Source organism: Salmo salar, chromosome 29, assembly GCF_965601325.2.
Source record: "Salmo salar chromosome 29, fSalSal1, whole genome shotgun sequence".
In the NCBI taxonomy this organism is placed as follows: Eukaryota; Metazoa; Chordata; class Actinopteri; order Salmoniformes; family Salmonidae; genus Salmo; species Salmo salar.
Window position 1 is genome coordinate 12,946,761 of NC_138319.1, and position 22,563 is coordinate 12,969,323.

General features: G+C 44.0%; 1 protein-coding gene across 3 annotated transcripts; it reads right to left on the bottom strand.

Moving 5' to 3' along the window:
• Positions 1-543: 543 nt before the first annotated feature.
• On the bottom strand, positions 544-17,809 carry LOC106590133 (mannose receptor C-type 1). 3 transcript variants are annotated; one of them, XM_014180752.3, is made up of 31 exons: positions 17,595-17,809; positions 16,157-16,558; positions 15,632-15,805; positions 14,617-14,772; positions 13,473-13,586; positions 13,195-13,338; positions 12,657-12,842; positions 11,482-11,639; positions 11,095-11,211; positions 10,800-10,915; positions 10,418-10,566; positions 10,028-10,227; positions 9,744-9,859; positions 9,246-9,327; positions 8,818-8,962; positions 8,532-8,570; positions 8,088-8,251; positions 6,305-6,369; positions 5,977-6,077; positions 5,672-5,811; positions 5,225-5,333; positions 4,708-4,880; positions 4,298-4,403; positions 3,823-4,055; positions 2,875-3,040; positions 2,546-2,698; positions 2,199-2,315; positions 1,684-1,845; positions 1,506-1,538; positions 967-1,227; positions 544-806 (listed from the first exon to the last, which is right to left on the bottom strand). In XM_014180752.3, the coding sequence occupies exons 1-30, from the start codon at positions 17,665-17,667 to the stop codon at positions 992-994; spliced, it is 4,329 nt and encodes a 1,442-aa protein (XP_014036227.1). In that variant the 5' UTR covers positions 17,668-17,809; the 3' UTR covers positions 544-806; positions 967-991. The 3 variants fall into 3 exon arrangements, with proteins under 3 accessions (XP_014036227.1, XP_014036228.1, XP_014036226.1); XM_014180753.3 differs by having other exon boundaries at positions 544-1,227; positions 12,657-12,839; XM_014180751.3 differs by having other exon boundaries at positions 544-1,227.
• Between the last annotated feature and the right edge of the window lie 4,754 nt (positions 17,810-22,563).

Below are 22,563 nucleotides of genomic sequence, written 5' to 3' on the forward strand. Positions count from 1 at the left end.
TTCAGGCTGAAACACAACAAAATGTGGAAGGGGTGTGAATACTTTCTGAAGACACTGTACGCAGAATGTTCCCCTAATTAACGAAAAACGGGACACTCAAACATCTGGGGAATATTACTAAACATTCTCTATCGCTAGAATTGTTAGCTTGGATTCCACCTGTCACAAGGAGTTTTATGGCTGATTTAAGATGTTACGGTCAATCCGCAGTATTTTTTTTATTTATTTACCTCGTGAAATGGGAAAAAATGTATTTATGAAGTTGATCATGTGCTCTTTATAACAGAGTGATACAATTAGGTGAAATCAAAAATACGTTTTGGGACCATGTCACACTTCTTAAAAGTCACCGAATTGGTGAAACGACCCAATAACCTTTTTAATCTGCCTCTTATTGATGATAGCTGTGTTTAAGTGTACCTCAATTACTGTATATAGTTCCAGAAATGTTGTATTAACCCCCTAAATGCCCCTGGATTCAGTATGTATTGATTTAGCATGCAATGTGTGAGAAGTGTGAGTAAGAGTATAAGGTCAAAGAGATTTGTTCCAAAACTTTATTTCTCTCTCTTTGAGCATATATTTACAATATAACTTGGCAAAAACAAAGCAAAGTACAGTGGTTGTATTTTGAACTTTAGTTTCACACACCAAATACATCTGTACAAGGCTCCATTAAACCAAACAAAATGACTGTTGTTGATTCTATCATTTGTGCAGGGGTTGCATATCCAATCTTAGCTGTACATCTGGACTGTATCCTTGACGACTGATGCTGATATGCACAAAGTGCATATCATTTTCACCTATTATTTACAGAGCAAGAAAATGAAGAAAGATAATACGTGAATGGTTTCAGATTTAGTTGCAATCTCTCGGTTTGGGTCAGAGTTGGTAGGCCTAAACACCAGCAGCATGCTTTTGGAGTATTTTTCATATCAAAACTTGTCTCAAAAGTGTTTTCACCTGTTGGCGGTTCTTTGTGTCCTGTCTAAGCTGTTTCGTTCTGTTCTATGTTGGCCACCAGGCCCTTGGTGTCCACAGTGGCTGTTGGGCGGATGGGGTTGTTGAAGTACAAGGTGTTGTCGAACGTACACTCTCCCAGGACAGGGGTAGGTATCCGTTTGCGGAGTAGGAAGGCACCGAGTCCTACCACTGTGATTATCACCAAGACGACTGCCACAGCGATGCCGGCGTATCCATGGGGAGCTTCCTCCACCAGAGGAGCTAGAAGAAAGGAAGTCACAGTGTTATTGGCAAAATGATTGGTGGGATTGGTTTTAGTCTCTGTATAATGTTCAGAAAAGTGGAGTAGAGTGAAGTTGTCCCGAGACGCTGATCTTGGGTCAGTTTTGCATTTTCTCCACTAATGGTTACGGATTGGGTGAGGGGAAACTGATCCTAGGACTGTTCCCTGGAGCCAGAAAAGCATTGATTTGATTGTCAAAACTATAAAATGTATAATTCTTTACGCTAACCAATTGTATCTGCTATGAGACACTCACCAGCAACTGGTTGCTTCTCTGTTGGTGTGATGACTGCAAAAGAAAGAGATAAAGATGTTCAGAAAACATAATTGCAAGACAATTCTAAGCTGATTCAATAAACACAGGATGACTTGAATAATGACTCTGAGATCATCCCATCTTAAATACTTGAATCTATCAGCTGAGTCCGACTCACCTTTGGCTGTTTTGCAGATGTACGACTTGTACCGGTTGCAGCTGTTAGTGCTCCACAGACCACTATCAGACTGAATCTCCACACATTGTTCTCCACCCTTTGGCATCCCTTGTTTCCATTTGGTATAGTCCACCACACTGTTGTCAATCCACATCCAGTCACCTGGAACAAGAACAATGGGTCAAACCTATATCCTTTGACATGGGTGATTCATTGTCATTGAACAACTATAAATCGATAAACATGGTTGTGAAATTGGGATATAATCTTAGAATTGCAAGAGACGGGTAGGTACTGTACTTGCCATTTGTTCATTTAAGGTGATGTTGCTAGTTAAACATGTTTTATATTCGAGGGAACAGGCATTTTGAACAAGTGGCCTCCTTAATGTTATGGGTTGTCAGTAAAATGGGTTTCAAAATTCTGGTAATTTTTCCTGAATTCCTTGGTTTTCCAGAAATCCTGGTTGGGAATTTTGGGAAATGTCGCTGAATTTTGTAACCATAGGTACTGACCTTCGTGGCTCTTGTGCATGCCAATCCAGAATGACTTGGAGCCATCCTGCAATAGCTCAAGGTTCTCCTGGATGAAGCTGGCCTCCAAGGGATCCTCGATACTCACCAGGGATGCTCCTGTTGTCAGAGAAACAGACTCTTACTACCCATATTCTTTGAATTTCTTGCATTCAATTAATTAATATGTTCATACGCTCTACATTCAATTAAGACATTGGGTATGTCTCAAATAGCACCCCATTTCCTATGTAGTGCACTACTTTTTGACCATGGAATAGCATGCCGTTTGGGACGCTATTCCATTGTGGTCTGAATGACAGTTGGTGTAAAGGAGGTGAAGTGTGTACCCATTCGGAGACATTCCACAGTGGCGTGGGCCCAGTTGTCCACCACAGAGTTGAGAAAGGCGTAGCAGTAACCCCTGAAGGGAACCCACGTCTTGCGTTTCTTGGGCTCGGGGCAGTTGCCAGGGAGCTGAGGGGGCTGGCTGGGTGCTATGTCTATAAAGAGACCAGAGAGGATCACATACTAAAGTTGATGTACATGAGATGTACATGGTCAATGTTGGCAAAATTGATACATTACTGCATACAACACTTTTAAAAGACACACTTTTGGATTGATCAACCATTAAACACAAATATTGTCTGTAAATGGAGTAAAGGCCTTGTCTGACCTGGTGATCTCTTGCACAGTGAGGAGTGGGTGTTACTACAGTCGCCTGTCTTCCACTTGGCGTCCGTATCCATGTAAACACAGGCCATATTGTTCTTTGGCTCATCTTCGCCCCATTTGGTGTAAGATAGAGGCCAGTTATCCACCCACTTAAAACGCCCTTCAGTCTGAGAGACAGAGACAAAGACAATGAAACACACAATGGGGGCGAGATCCAGCCAAAAGCTTACAGGTTTAAAAACACAAAACCGCTCTGGTTTCTTAAATGAACACGTCAGAGTAGGAGTTCCAATGGATAACAGTGGGAGATCATATCAATGCTAAGTCCTCTTTGGAGCTGCACTAGCTCTTAAACCAAAGCCAGAGTCCTACACATTAGGTCATTTTTTACCTGCTGTGCCTTGTAAAAGGGAAATTGAAGATTTTATTTTTACCTTTATTTAACTAGGCAAGTCAGTTAAGAACAAATTCTTATTTTCAATGACAGCCTAGGAACAGTGGGTTACCTGCTTTGTTCAGAGGCAGATCAACAGATTTGTACTTGTCAGCTCGGGGATTCAATCTTGCAACCTTTCGCTTACTAGTCCAACTTTCTAACCACTAGGCTACGCTGCCGCCCCAAGATCAGAAAGCACCATATTTATAATTAGTCTGATCAACATATTGTTTAGAATATTTAGTCTCTGTAACCCAAATTATTGGCATAGAGCAATGTCAGTACCATAGCAGGCTAGTGGTTAGAGCATTGGGCCAGTAACCGGAAGGTTACTGACAAGGTAAAAATCTGTTGCTCTGCGCCTGAGCAAGGCAGTTAACCCCCAGGTTCCGTGGATGTCGATTAAGGCACCTTTCTGATTCAGAGGGGTTGGGTTAAATGCGGAAGACACATTTCAGTTGAATACATTCGGCTGGACAACTGACTAGGTGTCCCACTTTCCTCCTCTTTTACCAAGTTGTTGTTGAGGCCAATCCACACGGGCTCATTGTATTTGTGCATCTGCATTGTGATGAAGGCCTGGGTGATGGGGTTCAGGATGCTAGCCATCTCTGCATCGTCTGCTTTACATTGCCTCCGGGCCTCGTCCCAGTTCATCTTCTGGACCACCAGTTTGAAGGAGTCATTTCCCAGCTTGTAGAACGTCTTCGTTGACTCTGTGGTGGCAGGGACCACAATCTGAGAATCTGAAACCAAAGGAGACTTGTTGGAGGGGAACCTAAAGAGGGATACTCTATTGGGCCACATACCGAAGAATTGGAATTGAACAGCCTCGCTAGGGTTGCTGATAACTTTCCAAAAACTGGCAGGTTCTCCAGATATGCTTCTTGGAGGATTCATGGATTTCTGGAAAACCTGGGGATTTTGAGAAAGTTACTGGAATTTTGCAAACCTAGAGCAGCCTCACTGAACTATGGCTTCTTCTCACCAATATTCCTTTTGCAGATGAAACCACGGGATACTAAGCAGTCCTCGACCTTCCACATTCCTGTCTGTTTTTGAGAGCTGCCCACCAGAACCACACAGTCAAACACCTGGAAGAGAGATGAAAAGGTCTTCATAATTCTCATTTGACTGGTTAAGGCTGTTTTGCATTTGGATTTATTGACATTAAGTCAATCAACATCACAAAGCCTAACATGTAAAGGTTCCCAAACCCAGATTTAAGGCGCAGTCCTGGATTAAAAATAATTCTCAATAAAGAATCTTCCTTGAAAGTAGGATTTTAGTCTACCTACTTCAAGGGGGATTCTCTATTGAGAACAATGTTTTATCTGTTTCCAGGAAGTCACTTAATCTGTGTTCAGCAAACAGTTATATTTACTGTAAGTCTTGTACCTCTTCCAAAAATGAATATCGTCCGTCTGGCACTGACGTTGGATGCCCTTTTGCCCAGTTGGTATAGGAAACCCCTCTCCCCTCCGTCCATAGGAAGCGCATCTCCCAGTTGATGTCGTTTAGACCTATCCAAATGTCCTGGGGATTCCCAAGCATCTGGGTGGTAAGGAATGCTGGGAGAAAGACCAGTCAGAATGAATGAAGAGTCATCAGGTGATTCCTGATATACTGTTTACATGCAAATGATTATCAACCCCTGTTCCATTGGCTAGCATTTACATTTTTTTGGCGCTCATTAACCAATGTCTATAAGATTTCTTGTTGCATGCTTTATAATTCTGCACAAATCCTCATTATAATTTTACACACCTAATTTGACAGAATATTTACAGCATGATTTTATGCTAAATTACTTTTAGAGAATTTCAATGTTCATTCTATTTCATCTACCTTGGGCAATGCCAATGTCTCAGGTAGCTTTGGCAGTGAGGTGTAAAGGGATGGACTTCTCACCCACCTTGCTCTTTCTCGCTGAGGACAGAGGCCAGGTTCCCTCCCTGGTTGATGCAGTAGGTCCTGGCCTCCTGCCACGGCTTCTTATCGCTGTCTCCAATGAATTTGTAGCACTGTGGAAACCCGATGCATCAGCGCTGTGTGTTGGAATATCACATGCTACTACAGCAAACAAAATGGATTCTATTGTGCATGGGCTGTGGTAAAAAGTAGTGCACTATGAAGGGAATAGGGTGCCATTTGGGGTGCAGACAATGACTCAACTCTCCACACACAGGTCAGCATCACATTGGGTCATCACTCGGGCCTTGATTTTTTTCCTTGACACATGATAAGGATAGTAGTTTGTTTGAGGTTTTCTCTACCTGTGTACCGTACAGGTATATAGTATGTAGCCTACGGTATGATTTTATAGTATGTGGTGGTGGTACTGTAGTAGCGTAGCAGTTACCTTCCCCTGGAAAGCAATCCATTCTGGGGCACAACCTCCCTTGGGTACAGTGGTGGGGGCCATGGTTGTGTTAGTGAAACTGGTGGTTCTTTTACAAATGGAGGCCAGCTCTACGCCACAGTTGATGTCATTCCAGTACCCTAGAGATGCAGAGAAACAAAGAGACACAACCCGATATAGACCCAGCTTACAAAATGACATCCTGGGAGCGTCCCCTGAATGTTAGGGAAAGTTCCATGGACGTTGCAGTGTAACGACACTGTAACGAGAGCATAAATGCTAAATCTCTCTGGAATCAGACGTACCCATACTCTTGTATATCGTCACACAGTTCTCATCGTTGTTGGCAAAGTTGGGTTCATTTTGATCCCACGCGGTATACACAACAGGAGACCCATCCAACCAGCTGAAACATACAGTACACAAACCCAGTCTGAACTGTGAGCATCCATTCAATCAACTACACCTGGAAAGCACACGTTTCTCCACTCGGCAGAGAAGCACAGATCTCAGGCATGTTCACTGGACTGAGATAAACAAAACATGCTCATGCACGAATATCTCTGAAAAGAGGTGGTAGGACTTCCGGTTGTTTTAAATGTCCAGGGAACAGTCAACAGTCATTTTACGTACCTAAAAGACTTATCCAAACCAACGGTCATTCCAATGTAATATTGTCCCTCGGATCCTCTGGATATCTGGAAAAAAGTTACAACTCTTTGAGGAAACAACCATTTCTAGATTGAACATTGAACATTTCAGTGACTCTTGTTGTCTACCTGTCATAGTGTAAAATCACCTCTTTATCAGATCCAAAGAACCAAAGCTTTTCGGACGTCACAGGACTGCATATACACAAATATAAACGCAACATGTAAAGTGTTGGTATCATGTTACATGAGCTGAAATAAAAGATCCCAGAAATGTTCAGTAATGCACAAAAAAAGCTTACTTCTCTCAATTTTAGTGCACACATTTGTTTACATCCCTGTTAGTGAGCATTTCTCCTTTGTCAATATCATCCGTCCACCTGGTAGGTGTGGCATATCATGAAGCTGATTAAACAGTGTGATCATTATACAGGTGCACCTTGTGGTGGGGACAATGAAAGGCCACTCTAAAATGTGCAGTTTTGTTATACAACCCAATACCACAGATGTCTCAAGTTTTGAGGGAACGTGCAATTGGCATGCTGACTGCAGGAATGTTCACCAGAGCTGCTGCCAGATCATTGAATGTTCATTTCTCTACCATATGCCGCCTCAAATGTCATTTTAGAGAATGACGTCCAACCGACCTCACAACTGCAGACCACGTGTATGGCGTCTTGTGGGTGAGGGGTTTGCTGATGTCAACGTTGTGAAGAGAGTGCACCATGGTGTGGGCAGGCATAAGCTACGGACAATGAACACAATTGCATTTTATAGACCGTGACGATATCCTGAGGCCCATTGTCGTGCCATTCATTCACCACAATCACCTCATGTTTCAGCATGATAATGCACGGCCCAATGTTGCAAGGATCTGTACACAATTCCTGGAAGCTGAAAATGTCCCAGTTCTTCCATGGCCTGCATACTCACCAGTTATGTCACCCATTGAGCATGTTTGGGATGCTCTGGATCAACATGTTCAGCAGCTAGTTCCAGTTCTTGCCAATATCCAGAAACTTCGCACAGCCACTGAAGAGGAGTGGGACAACATTCCACAGGCCACAATCACCAGCCTGATCAACTCTATGCGAAGGAAATGTGTCGTGCTGCATGAGGCAAATGGTGGGCACACCAGATACTGACTGGTATTCTGATCCACGCCCCTAAATCTTTTTGAAGGTATGTGTGACCAACAGATGCAAATCAGTATTCCCAGTGATGTGAAATCCATAGATTAGGGCCTAATTAATTCATTTAAATTGACTGATTTACTTACAGTACCAGTCAAGTTTGGACACACCTACTCATTCAAGGGTTTTTCTTTATTTTTACTATTTTCTACTTTGTAGAATAATAGTGAAGACATCAACACTATGAAATAACACATATGGAATCATGTAGTAACCAAAAAAGTTTTAAACAAATCAAAATATATATAATATATTTGAGATTCTTCAAAGTAGCCCAAGTAGCTGGTTGAGAGAATGATAACAGTGTGCAAAGCTGTCATCAAGGCAAAGGGTGACTGCTTTAAAGAATCTCAAATATAAAAAATATATTTTGATTTGTTTAACACTTTTTCTGTTACTACATGATTCCATATGTGTTATTTCATGGTGGTGATGTGTATACTATTATTCTATTATATAGAAAAGAGCAAAAATAAAGAAAAAGTGTGTCCACACATTTGACTGGTACTATATATATGAACTGAAATTTTATCATGTTGCATTTATATTTTTGTTCAGTATAGAAGTGTCTACCTGTTTCCATATGAACTTCCTCTCGCTCTCTGCAGTAATGACCACCAGGTCACCAAAGTTATTTTGACAGAATGCTCTCGCCTCGTTCATGGGGAGATTCTCAGTGTTGAAGAAATACTGAGTGTCGTTGTACTCAATCCAGCCGTCCTTTGTAGTGTTGTACACTGAAAAGGCAAGTATATAAGGAGTACATTTCCTGTTAGGCAATTTTAATAGTACATTTCACAGAGTACATTTTCTCTTAGTGTTTGTGTTGAACTATGCTTTGGAAACTAAATGATAGAAGATGGTATGCTATACAGTATGTACAGTGATTAATTTAACTTAAAGGAAAGGCCAAGAGCTTGAAGGAGAGCAGGGATAGTGAGAAGGAGGAAGTGGAGACAGGAAGTGGAGGAATGAGAAACAGGAAACTAGACATATTCCCAAGATCCTGTGCATTACCTGGCTCAACTTGAGTGGGAGGGGGCTTTGGGGTAACACCTGTGGATACCAAAAAAAGTTTGGGTGAGCACATCTGCAAGGTTGAGGGTCAAAATTCTATGTTCATCAATAGTTTCATGACTGACATGAACTGCATGCCCATTGGGCACACACACTGGTTGAATCGACGTTGTTTAAACGTGATTTCAATGAAATGAAGTTGAACCAACGTGGAATAGATGTTGAATTGACGTCTGTGCCCAGTGGCTGGTGAAGTCAGTGCGCCAGCAGATATGGTCTACTGTACCTTTGCGGATCTCGCAAATCCAGTCATTGTAGGCATCACAGTGTCGATCATTCCAGTGGCGTCCGTAGTAAAACTGGACCTCTGCGCATTTTTCGTTATCGTTGTAGTTGTTTGGTTCTCCAAATCCCCAATTCTCATAGCTGAACTGGAGAACAACATTGGAATAATGTTACACAGTAGCACTGTATGGTGTCCATATTAGGACAGTCTCAGCATGAGGCTGTCCTTATATGGACACCATAGTACTGTATGAACTTTCAATCCCATTAAAGACAATGACTGCAAATCAATGAGAATATAAGAATTTGTTCTTAACTGACTTGCCTAGTTAAATAAAGGTACTTTTTTTTAAATTAAAATAAACATGATTAAAACTACTTCTAAGGAGAAGGGATATCACAGTAAAGATGAGGTGGTAGGCTACTCACTGCTGATCCGTCAACCCACACAAAACCTGCGTTGGGATCCAGATTGCTGAGGCCGATCCAGGCTCCATCAGAGGAATGATACCTGAACAGAGAGAATGGAAACCACAGACAGTGGTTATTATGACTGTGTGGATTTCAACCACAGACAGTGGTTATTATGACTGTGTGGATTTCAACCACAGACAGTGGTTATTTTGACTGTTTGGATTTTGATTTCAACCACAGACAGTGGTTATTATGACTGTGTGGATTTTGATTTCAACCACAGACAGTGGTTATTATGACTGTGTGGATTTCAACCATAAAGAGTGGTTATTACGACCGTGCTGATTTGATTTCAACCACAGACAGTGGTTATTATGACTGTGGATTTCAACCATAAACAGTGGTTATTACGACGGTGCTGATTTTGATTTCAACCACAGACAGTGGTTAATAGGACCACACTGGTTTTGACTGATACTCATGGCAACAGAGACAGCTATGAGGATAACTTACGGAGAGCTGTTCATGTCTGTGGCACTGTGAATGCTCATCAGATCACCACCAATGGCCTTGCAGAATTCCCGCGCGTCTGACCATGACTTCTTGTTTTCAGTCTCTTTTCTGTAAAGCTTATTGAGGGGAGAGAAAATGATCATTGATGAATTATTAATTAATTATTAGAATAAAGGATTATCAATGAATTCATGCTCATTGATTAAATTATGAATATAAAAAAACAACTATTCACTTCAATTGACTAATCAAAGTGTTTGTTACAGCATGTTCCTCATCTGTACCTTGTAACAGACATTCCTTTTAGCAGCAGGTGACCACCCAGAAGGACAGCTCAGTGCCAGAGTGGTGGGAGGGGCCATTGTTGATGTGACTCCCTCCGCCATTTTCTTACAGATGTACTTCTCCTTGTTGCTGCAGCTGACCACATCCCACAGTCCCGCAAACATTCCAGTTGTCATAGCTACGCAGCCTTGTTTTCTGTCTTTTTTCAAACACACAGAAAGACGAGAGAAAATTGAATAGTTTAATTTAGTTCTGACATTTGCCAGGCAGTTAAGGTGTGGGAGAAAGCACTCCTCTAATACCGCAGTCGTCACACCAATGACAGTTCATGCTACAATCGATCATCAGTTGCTACAATAAATCACCATTGTGAGAAAAGGACACTGTACCTGGCATGCCCACGTTGAAGTGAGTGAACTTGACCTCCGAACTGGTAGTCCACTTGAACGTGTCTATATCCGCCATGTTGGAAAGTCCAGTCCAGAAGTACCTCTCCGGCCTCAAACCCACCAAACTGACCAGGAAGGCATTTTCATACCTGCAAACCAACAAACACACACATATTCAATCTATTATCTGACAACTTATTGCTATTATCTTGTCAATTCAAATCAAATGTATTTGTCACATACACATGGTTAGCGGATGTTAATGCAAGTGTAGCGAAATGCTTGTGCTTCTAGTTCCGACCATGCAGTAACAGGATTTGACTCAAATAAGTGAGTCAAATATATCTTATCCTTATAAGATAATAATGATGTGATACTGTACCTGTCAGCCACTTCCACCAGGATTGAGTCACTCTGCTGGCATGTCTGCTTGGCCTCATCAAATGTTTTGGTTTCTGATCCAATGTTGTAGCAGTAAGAACCATACCGGATCCAGCCCTTGATGACAAAAATACAGAAACAATTATCCTCCTACTGGTGAATCTTTGTCATTCAAGATGATACCATTCTAGTCCTTATCTAGAATCATTTTCAAGCTTCCATTTCATGTGATATCATTTTGTATTCATTAGTTACTGTACACTCCCTTTCAACAAACAGGAAATGACCTCACTCACCAGCTTACATCCTGGACTATCTTCCTCTGGGGCACCTGCCACCGGTTTGGTGGAAGCCTTTTTCTTACACAAATACCCGTAGGTCTTCTCACACAAATTATCAGCCCACTTCCCATCCTGTGAAAGAATATGGAGAGTCCACATTGTCACAATACCACATTTAGTACTGCGTTGACACCACTGTTAAACGTTGTCATCATTGCCACTGTTAGCTCTAGTATTTAGCTAGTGTTCGCATTTATCTAGCATCAGCATTTACCTAGCATTAGCATATAGCTAGTGTTAGGGTTAGTTATAAAAAATCTGTGGTGTAAGCATTTAGCTAGCATTCGTGTTAGCATTAGCATGAACCTAGTCTGTCCATTGAGGGACCAATGTGAATGTTACCTTTCCTCTGATCAGGACACAGTCCTCCTGGAGGTTGGCACCGTGGGAGGGCTCCCCTGTCTGCCAGTGGCTGAATGTCACATGGGATCGGTCGGTCCACTCAAACAGAAGAGCGTTCCTTTGGTCGTTCAGGCCGATCCACAGCTCATCTGTGGCCGCTAAAGTCAAGCAGAAGGACATTAAGAGTCAGAGCCAGAAAGACAGTGAAAAACACCTGATATACTTATCGTTGCCTTTGGCTGATCAAATTGACTGAGGTGACATTATTATTATTATTATTTATTCAGGGAAGCCCAGTTGAGACCAGGGTCTCATTCACAATCGTGCCTGAGTACAAACATTTTTACAATCGAGAAAATTAACATTCCAAATAAAACCAGAAGAATAAAAAAATGACATGGTACAATTACAATACTACAATTTCAACAAATGAACCATTACATCAATAAAAACAACTGCAATTCTCAATGAATGAATTTAACACCAGCGTCCTAAACTGCTTTAGCGGCACCAGGGAATCAAGATGCAAGGAATTTTGCAGGTTATTCCAACAATGGGGGACGCTAAAGCATTAAGGAGGATTTACCAAAATAGGTAGAGATCTTAGGGGCCTCAAGATTTAAACAACACTTTGACGGGTTTGGTCGCCTATTCTTTTATAGTTTAGCAACAAAGTTAGGTAAGTTCAAGCTTGTGTAGTAGAACGTTGTAAATAAAAAGGCAGTCATGAAGATATCTACAGGACTTCAATGGGGACCAGACAACATTTTGATACAAGATGCAGTGGTGAACATTAAAATTGTCACCTGTGATAAAGTGAAAGAAATTATGGTAGACGGCATCCAAACGTTTAAGAATAGCGGCTTCTGCAATCTGGTAAATGGTGTCACCATAGTCAAGAACGGGTAGGAATATTGACGGTACAATCTGCTGCCTGCTATTTAGGGAGAAGCGAGATCCATTTTTTTTTAAATACACTTTTTAACTCACTCATCGCACGCTTTTTAAACATGAACTCTTTGTCAATCCAAATACCCAGATATTTATTGGTACACATCTCAGAGTGGATTTCAAAACTGATAGAAATGACAACCCATAAGAAAGGTCCTTGTAGTGAATAACAGATATATCAGATATAGAGGTAATTGTAGCTACGACATGGATTGTGTACTCACTATATCCTGACTGAGAGATGATGAAGCTTTGTTCTTCTATGTTGTGGATGCTGGCCAGGTCCCCTCCATCTTTGTGGCAGGCGGCCAGGGCATCCCTCCACATCTTCTTGGTACGTTGTAGGTAGTAGCAGTGGCCTGCATAAGGAATCCAGTGTCTGGTGCAGAAGGTGGGCTGATCTTTTCCTACTGAACAGGGTCAAAGTTCAATAGTCAGAGAGAAGGTAGAATGTTCAGAAAGTGGTAGACTGCAATGTTTTATCTGTTTGACCCAAACAACCTCTGGGTCGTATTCATGAAGCATCTCGGAGTAAGAGTGCTGTAACCTTATTCATTATAATCTTAAAAGCTAAACTGACACTAGTTCAGCACTCCTACTCTGAGACACTTAGTGCACTAATATATAAGGGTTCAGTTTACCCTACCTTACACAACCTGATCTGGTGTTGTTAACCTTGTGTTGCATGGCATTTGGACTAATTTAAAAGTTACAATCTTGAGTAGTTCATGACTGTTATGTACTGTATGATTCAACTCTTACCTATAGGGGCAGAGGCCAGAGTAGTGGAGTTTCCTTTGCGACAGATATATCCCAGCTTCTTGGAACATTCATTGGTCTCCCATTTCGAGGCCTTGCCAGCATTCAGGGTTGCACAGCTGAGCCCGGGTTCAGTTGATGGATGTCCTTTTGGAAATATTGACCCATATATTTATTAATTGTCTTCCTGCAACATTGGAAGGCATAACATACTTGGACAACCTCAGTTGTTCCCTAGACTGTAAAGTATATTATGATGTGTTGCATGCAGTTGCACTCACCTGGAGCCCAGTTTAAATATCTGAATGGGTTTCCATTGCTCCACTGCCATCCAGCCTCAAAGTCTAGGCTATTCAGTCCAATCCACAGAGATGTGCCCAGGATATTGGTCAACCCTGCATCAATAAAAAGCATTACAATACGTCCACGGGAGCAGTGTAATATTCTTAATAAGGAATTGATTGTATCAGATTGATTTAGCTCTAAATCAAGGTGAGGTTGTAGGTTAGACTGGCCATAGCGCACTTTGGGCAAATGCCCTGATCCATCTTCGGGCCGGTGTGTCAGAAATGCCTGGGCTGGTTCCTGGTCCCAGTCCTCCCTTGGACAACAGGTTAGACTATTCCTGAGATGTAGGTCTGACAAGGTCTGACTTACATACCTGAGATGTAGGTCTGACCAGGTCTGACTTACATACCCGAGATGTAGGTCTGACCAGGTCTGACTTACATACCTGAGATATAGGTCTGACCAGGTCTGACTGTACATACCTGAGATGTAGGTCTGACCAGGTCTGACTGTACATACCTCAGATGTAGGTCTGACCAGGTCTGACTGTACATACCTCAGATGTAGGTCTGACCAGGTCTGACTGTACATACCTGAGATGTAGGTCTGACCAGGTCTGACTGTACATACCTGAGATGTAGGTCTGACCAGGTCTGACTGTACATACCTGAGATGTAGGTCTGACCAGGTCTGACTGTACATACCTGAGATGTAGGTCTGACCAGGTCTGACTGTACATACCTGAGATGTAGGTCTGACCAGGTCTGACTGTACATACCTGAGATGTAGGTCTGACCATGTCTGACTGTACATACCTGAGATGTAGGTCTGACCAGGTCTGACTGTACATACCTGAGATGTAGGTCTGACCAGGTCTGACTGTACATACCTGAGATGTAGGTCTGACCAGGTCTGACTTACATACCTGAGATGTAGGTCTGACCAGGTCTGACTGTACATACCTGAGATGTAGGTCTGACCAGGTCTGACTGTACATACCTGAGATGTAGGTCTGACCAGGTCTGACTGTACATACCTGAGATGTAGGTCTGACCAGGTCTGACTGTACATACCTGAGATGTAGGTCTGACTGTACATACCTGAGATGTAGGTCTGACCAGGTCTGACTGTACATACCTGAGATGTAGGTCTGCTCGTGGAGCTCTACTATACTGAGCAGGTCGGCTCCTTGCTGCTGGCAGCTCGTCCTCGCCTGGTGCCAGGTCAACACAGACTGGGTGTTCCTCTGGTACAGGACACCTGTCACTGGGTCACTGTCCCATCCTGAGGATGCTGAGGGGGACACAGAAACATTAGGACACACTTAAGGTGGGAAAAAGAAAGCATCAATAACAGTCCAAGAACTGAATCAAATTGTGTTCTGTTCATCTCTATCACTTTCTATCATGATAGAACTGCCCCTCACATCTGTGACTATGGTGGCAGTTCACCAGGAACCTTAGTGAAAGGGGGCTTCCTTCCTTTTCCTGTCCCAGTTTTGGAGCTGTGTCAGGGGAAACACAGGAATGAGCTCCAATCAGGATGGAAGGGTAAAGAGACATAGAGCTTCGTCCACAGCTAGAGGAACTAGAGAAAGCGTTTGTGTTTTTCTGTCAGGAGGTCAGAGACCAGACCTTGTCAGCGCTGACCTGGCCAATCCTGAACTCTAGCGAGGTCACGTAAAAACAGGAAAATCTAAGATTTTCATTTGTACATTAGCCTCCCTATCACCGGCTTGGCAGGGTGTTTTACGTCATTGTTTGAATTGGCTAACGTCCCCACATCTTAAACCCTGATCGTTTGCCTTGTTTTTACAGACTCATCAGAGTCTAGTATAGAGTAGGCCACTGATATTAGATATTTGTGTACTCCCATGAGTCAAATTGATTTTACCTTTTTATTTTAGGAACTGGGTTGTATTCATAAAGCATCCCAGACTAGGAATGCTGATCCAGGATCAGGTCCCTTCTTGTCCTTATTCATTTTGATCTAAAAGGCCAAACTGATCCTAAATCAGCACTCCTATTCTGAGATGCTTGATACATACGGCTCATGATTTTCTACAGGTGTCACCTACTGACCCTTTTCCTGATCACTGGAAAATGGCAGTAAATGACAAAAAACATAGCATGACATGTGAGGCTTGACTCACATTTCGAGGGACAGAAGCCCCACTTCTTGGCTTTATTGTAATCTGTCTCTGTGGCGCACCAGAGCTGTCCATCTGAGCGCCCCTGCAGAGTGCACTCAGCATACCACTTCTCCCCAAACTGAAAGGGGAACTGGCAGGGACTTCCAAAGGCATTCCCCCCTAGTGTGAACACCTCTGATGAAGGGGACAAGACAGTTTGTTACATTTACATTTAACATTTATATAATTTAGCAGATGTTCTTATCTAGAGCGACTTACAGTTAGTGCATTCATCGTAGGTTAGCTAGGTGGGACAACCACATAATGCAAATCATAGTAAGTACATTCTTCCTTAATAAAGTATCTATCAGCTATCAGTCAGTGCTAGTAGGAAAAAAATACATTGTTAACAGTATGAATCAACCCAGGTCAGACATTCATTCCCTGGCTTTAAGAAAGTTTATGACAACAGCATCTTACACTTCTGATTCCTACCTCCAATCTCCAACCTCCAGTAACAGTGAGTGTGCCTTGTAGCTTACTTACCTTGGTAGCCCTTGGAGCAGAGGTCCTTCTGAGTACCATACATCTTCCACCAGCTCCAAGACCCAGATCCCTGGTAGATCATCATATTCTTCTCGTTGCGGTTGCCATAGTTTAAGTGCAGCGCCTTGTCTTTGAGGCCGAACAGGGTCTCGTTCTTACACTGCCAGTGCTGGAGCTCACTCTTCTCATCACAGGGGAAGAGCAGCACCTTGACCCAGTCCTTCAGGTCCTGAGCCCCCAGGCAGAGCTTCAGTGAGATGCTGAGGAGACGAGACTGCGAGGCCCAGCGGAATTGCTGGTTCTGGGACGTGTGGTCACAGGGAGCCACTGTGACTTGACTGGCGCTCACCACCACCACACACTTGTTGTGTTCCTGGTTGTAGATCAGGAAGGAGCTGCTGTCTGCAGCACGGGGAATAAGGTTCTTCTTATTTCTTATTTTTATATTTGTTTTGTTCTACAGTACCTTGTTATTTTTAGTATTACATTGTTATTGATTACCTGCATTGTTGGGGTTAGAGCTTTCAAGCAAGGCATTTCACTGTACTTGTACATGTGACATTGATACTTGAAACTAAGGACAATGATCTATCCAAGGTCTCATCCTTCTTTCGGGGCTCTACAGCTGCTCTCATAAACAGCACTGCAACGCTATTGAACTGGGACTGAGAGACTGTGTATAATTGTATCAAAATCACAACATTTTAGGTCGAACTGTACAGTAAGTTGCATAATAAAGCCTGTGTATATAATACATTTTTGTAGTTACTTATTTTCTGTACTTACAGCTGCTATACCTGATTACGGCATTCCAATTATTTTCAATCATTTTTAAGAACTCACAGTGTATGTAAGTACAATTGAAATACATATGTTTTAGGCCACTCAAAAAAATAGGCCACTTTATTTTTTATATCTGAATGCATTTAAAACGCCTTAAAATATTTTGAACGTTATCTAGCTTGTGAAATGGTTCATCAATATATATTTTATTGTATATAACCTTTATTTAACTAGGCAAGTCAGTTAAGAACAAATTCTTATTTACAATGACGGCCTACCCCGGCCAAACCCGGACGACGCTGGGCCAATTGTGCGCCGCCCTATGGGACTCTCAATCACGGCCAGATGTGATACAGCCTGGATTCAAACCAGGGACTCTAGTGGCACCTCTTGCACTGAGATGCGCGGCCTTAGACCACTGTGCCACTCGGGAGCCCTTGCAATATCTGCCAATGAAGCAAAATTTACTGAAGGACCTAGAAATTCTGGATATTTATTACCAGTCTACATAAATATTGTTACACTCTAGCAGCCTCAACCTTGTCTTCCGTTTATTGGTAAAGCATATCAACAAATATAATTTGTATCACTTTCATTATACAGAATGCTTAACCATTGCATGAAACCAAAGAAAGTGGAATAAAACCCTACATACCTATCTCAGCAGCGCAGCAGAGAGCATGCATAAGGCACAGGAGCACAGCGAGGGATGGACTGGATTCCATCATAGCTAGTGCATAGTTTGCTATCCCAGGGCGAAAAGGTGGTTGTCCAGTCCAGAAAGGAGAGAGGGATCTGGCTGTGGTGTATTCAGGTGTCTCTCATGGAAGAACAGTGACACAGAGACATGAATGCTGCCCCCTTAATCCAGCCAATGTGTATCCTGTCACATGGGTTGGCGCGGGGTTGGCCAAAACCACTGACATGAGGAGAGGAGAGGGGAAGGAGGAAATGTGCAGCCACTAGTCATTCACTTATCAGGAACACACAGGGGATGAGAAGAGCCACAGGATTGAGATCAGCCAGAGCATCAATGAGCCAAGCCTCACTCACTTTGATTGGATAAAGTCAAACAAGGGCCAGCTCTCAGGGCAACTCTCTATGGACGATCTGTAAAATCTAAATAAATCAGAGGTTCCTCTTTCCAAGTATATGGTAGAAGTCCTTTTGACAACTGAGGAACATCCTTAATTTCACAATATTCCATGCAAGAGACCTTTTGCGCCCCTATTTTAAGTAGAAATTGTGCACCAATATTGCATTTTAAAAGCCTGTTATATTAAATGACATGCCCTTTAATATAGACCACATGGATAATACAGATTTGATGGATGGATAATCAGATTTTTGTTCATGTTAATAAAGGCATTCTATTAATAAAGGCTTTCTAAAGTGCAAATAATCTGCATTTTGACATGTTACTTCCTAGGAAGATTTCAACCCACTTAATCCCAAAATGTCTCCAAGTTTCACCATCATTGTAAAGCCATACTTAATTTGTTGCTTTGACCAAATAATTTCCGAAGATTATTATTTATTTAATGTGATTAGTGATTCATTTATGTCTGTGTAAAGGCGTGGGTGTTTGCTGACGAGGAATCAAGTGCAGGAAGCAGCGATTCAGGCTATTGGCTTTAATAGGCACAAGGGCTAAACGACAAGCCAACCCAAACAGAGCGCACTACCAAACAAAGTGCCCCAAACACAAGGGACAAAACACAGCTTGCGCAAAACACACGCACCACTGAAAATGTACAACAAACAGCGTGTCACCACGCACAGCATACAATGAAATAAACGCAATCCCGCACAAAGAAAAGGCGGACCAGCTAATATAAATAGCCCCGCTAATCACCCCCACTCAGAACAGGTGCACACAATTACAAACAGGGGAAAAACAAAAAGGGAATCAGTGGCAGCTAATAGGCCAGTAACGACAACCGGTGTGCGCCCACCGAATCAAAAGATCACGAACACCGAGCAGCACGTACTTGCGACCCACGGGACACCGTGCAGGCGCAGGTTCCAATACTAATGCCCGCTCGATTTCCGTGTCCACCTCCCATACCACAGGTGCCACCAGCCTAGACGCTGGAATGATGGGAGTTGGATCGATGGGCCGGTCCTCCGTGTCATAAAGACGGGACAACGTGTCGGCCCTCGTGTTCAGGGAGCCTGGTCTATAGGAAATCGTAAACCTAAACCGGGCGAAGAACATGGCCCACCTTGCCTGACGCGGATTCAGTCTCCTATCTGCCCGAAATTACTCCAGATTTCGATGGTCGGTCCAGATGAGAAAGGGGTGCTTAGCCCCCTCAAGCCAGTGTCGCCACACCCTCAAGGCTTTTACCACCGCTAGCAACTCCCTGTCCCCCACATCATAGTTATGCTCAGCCGAACTGAGCTTCTTCGAAAAGAAAGCGCAGAGGCGGAGTTTCAATGGCGCACCCGAGCGCTGTGATAGCACGGCACCCACCCCAGCCTCGGATGCGTCCACCTCTACTATGAATGCTAGAGACGGGTCCGGATGCGCCAACACGGGTGCTTCGGTGAACAGCGCCTTCAACTTCTTGAAGGCTCCGTCCGCCTCCGTCGACCACCGCAAACGCACCGACCACCCCTTCAGCAATGAGGTAATAGGAGCCGCTACCTGGCCAAAACCCCGGATAAACCTCCGGTAGTAATTGGCAAAGCCTAAGAACCGCTGCACTTCCTTCACCGTGGTTGGAGTCGGCCAATTACGCACGGCCTTAACGCAGTCGCATTCCATCACCACCCCCGTGGTGGAAATGCGATAACCCAGGAAGGAAACGGCTCGTTTGGAAAACACACATTTCTCAGCCTTAACGTATAGGTCATGCTCCAGCAGTCTACCAAGCACCTTGCGCACCAGGGACACATGCGCGGAGCGGGTGGCGGAATATATCAGAATATCATCGATATAGACAATCACGCCCTGCCCGTGCAGGTCCCTGAGAATCTCGTCTACAAAGGATTGAAAGACGGCTGGAGCATTCTTCAACCCATACGGCATGACGAGGTACTCATAATGGCCCGATGTGGTACTAAATGCAGTTTTCCACTCGTCTCCCTCCTTGATACGCACCAGGTTATACGCGCTCCTGAGATCCAGTTTTGTGAAGAACTTTGCTCCGTGAAATGATTCAACTGCCGTAGCGATGAGAGGTAGCGGGTAACTAAACCCCACCGTGATCGCATTTAGACCTCTGTAATCAATTCACGGATGCAGACCTCCCTCCTTTTTCTTCACAAAAAAGAAACTCGAGGAGGCGGGTGAGATGGAGGACCGAATGTACCCCTGTCCCAGAGATTCCGTGACATATGTCTCCATAGCCACCGTCTCCTCCTGTGACAAGGGGTACACGTGACTCTTGGGAAGCGCAGCGTTAACCTGGAGATCTATCGCACAATCCCCCTGTCGATGAGGTGGTAATTCGGTTGCCCTCTTTTTACAGAAAGCGATCGCCAAATCGGCGTATTCAGGGGGAATGCACACGGTGGACACTTGGTCTGGACTCTCCACTGACGTGGCACCTATGGAAACTCCTAGACACTTCCCTGAACACTCCTCTGACCACCCCTGGAGATCCCCCTGTTTCCACGAAATCCGGGGATTGTGATCAGCCAGCCAGGGGACCCCCAGCACCACCGGAAACGCAGGCGAATCAATAAGGAAAAAACTAATCCGTTCCTTATGATTCCCCTGCGTCACCATGTCCAGTGGAACCGTAGACTCCCTGACTAGCCCTGACCCTAATGGTCGGCTATCTAGGGAGTGCACGGGGAAGGGAGAATCTATCGGCACTCGCGGAATGCCCAGCTTGATGGCAAGTCCGCGATCCATAAAGTTCCCAGCTGCGCCTGAATCGACTAGCGCCCTATGCTGGGAAGAGGGAAAAAAATCAGAAAACAAAATAGGTAAGAACACGTGACCAACAGGGGGGTCTGGGTGAATTTGGTGCTGACTCACCTGGGGTGACCGAGAAGTGTTCTGCCTGCCCTCTCGACTCCCAGACTGGCTCCTCCAGCACCGGTCGGCCGTGTGTCCTCTCCGACCACAGCTGGTGCAGGAGGAGCCACCTCCTCCGGTGCCCCTTGGCACAGCCCCCCCCCACCTCCATCGGAGTAGGGGCGGGGGTGCACGGGGGTGGAACGGACAGGACCCTTTCCGAACGCCCGCGGGCAGCCAGCAGATTGTCCAGACGGATGGACATATCGATAAGCTCATCCAGGGACAGAGCCGTGTCTCGACAGGCTAGCTCCCTGCGGACGTCCGCCCGGAGACTGCACCGGTAATGGTCTATAAGGGCCTTGTCGTTCCACCCCGCCCCAGCAGCCAAGGTCCTGAACTCCAGCGCGAAGTCCTGCGTGCTCCTCGTCTTGCGCAAAACACACGCACCACTGAAAATGTACAACAAACAGCGTGTCACCACGCACAGCATACAATGAAATAAACGCAATCCCGCACAAAGAAAGGCGGACCAGCTAATATAAATAGCCCCGCTAATCACCCCCACTCAGAACAGGTGCACACAATTACAAACAGGGGAAAAACAAAAAGGGAATCAATGGCAGCTAATAGGCCGATGACGACGACCGCCGAGCGCCACCCGAGCAGGAGGGGGCGCCACCGTCGGTGGGAATCGTGACAGTCTGTCCCTCATTTTAAGGTCAACTCTGTAACGTGAACTGAACTCTCGTTTTAATATGGTGAAACTATTCCTTTTAAAATATATATGTATTTAAACATTGAACATCTAATCGTCCAATCAGAGCGTAAATTCATGTGAGCTGGCTCTACTCTTTTCTACCATTTTCTGGTGTTTTGTGGTGGAAAAATTAGCTTGGATTGGTGAAACGATACAGTAAGTACAGAAGACCAGATCAACAGGAAACCTCTCACCAAAAAAACAGGCTTCTGGCCAACAGTTGTGGCAAATATTTGGCAAGCTCATATTTTCACATGCAAATTAGTTGAGGCAAACTTCTCCAAATACATTATGAATATGCAAATTAGATCATGTTTTTTGTTACTTTGTGTATTAACAACGTTGAAATGTTGTATCTACATAGACCAAATCACATACAACTTTAATGTGACGTGGTAGCGTGAACCCAAGAGCAGAGAACGAACGAGACCAGGAATCAGCAGCTTGGAAAAAACGTAAATGCTTTACTTGGAAAAAATGGAAAACATAACAATACAGGAAAACTAAAAACAACAAACATCAACACTCGAAAACTCACGCAGGGGAACCATACAGGGAACATAATTCATGAACTAACAAAGGGAACAGACAACACACCTCTCTTAAAGGGGAAACAATGAAATGATAAGAAACACCTGAGTAACGAACAAAGTCTCTAGGGTAGTCTCTGCTGCCCTCTGGTGCCCGGAGGAACCATGACATTAGCCCCTCTCTAGGAGTGGCTCCAGCCGCGGAGCCCTGATGACCACCATGTAGTCGGTTGAAGTCTCTCACCAGATCCGGATCCAGGATGTCCCGGGCTGGCACCCATGCCCGATCCTCGGGACCGTAGCCCTCCCAGTCCAACAGGTACTGCAGGGTCCTTAGGACCCGGCGAGCCTCCAACAAACGCCC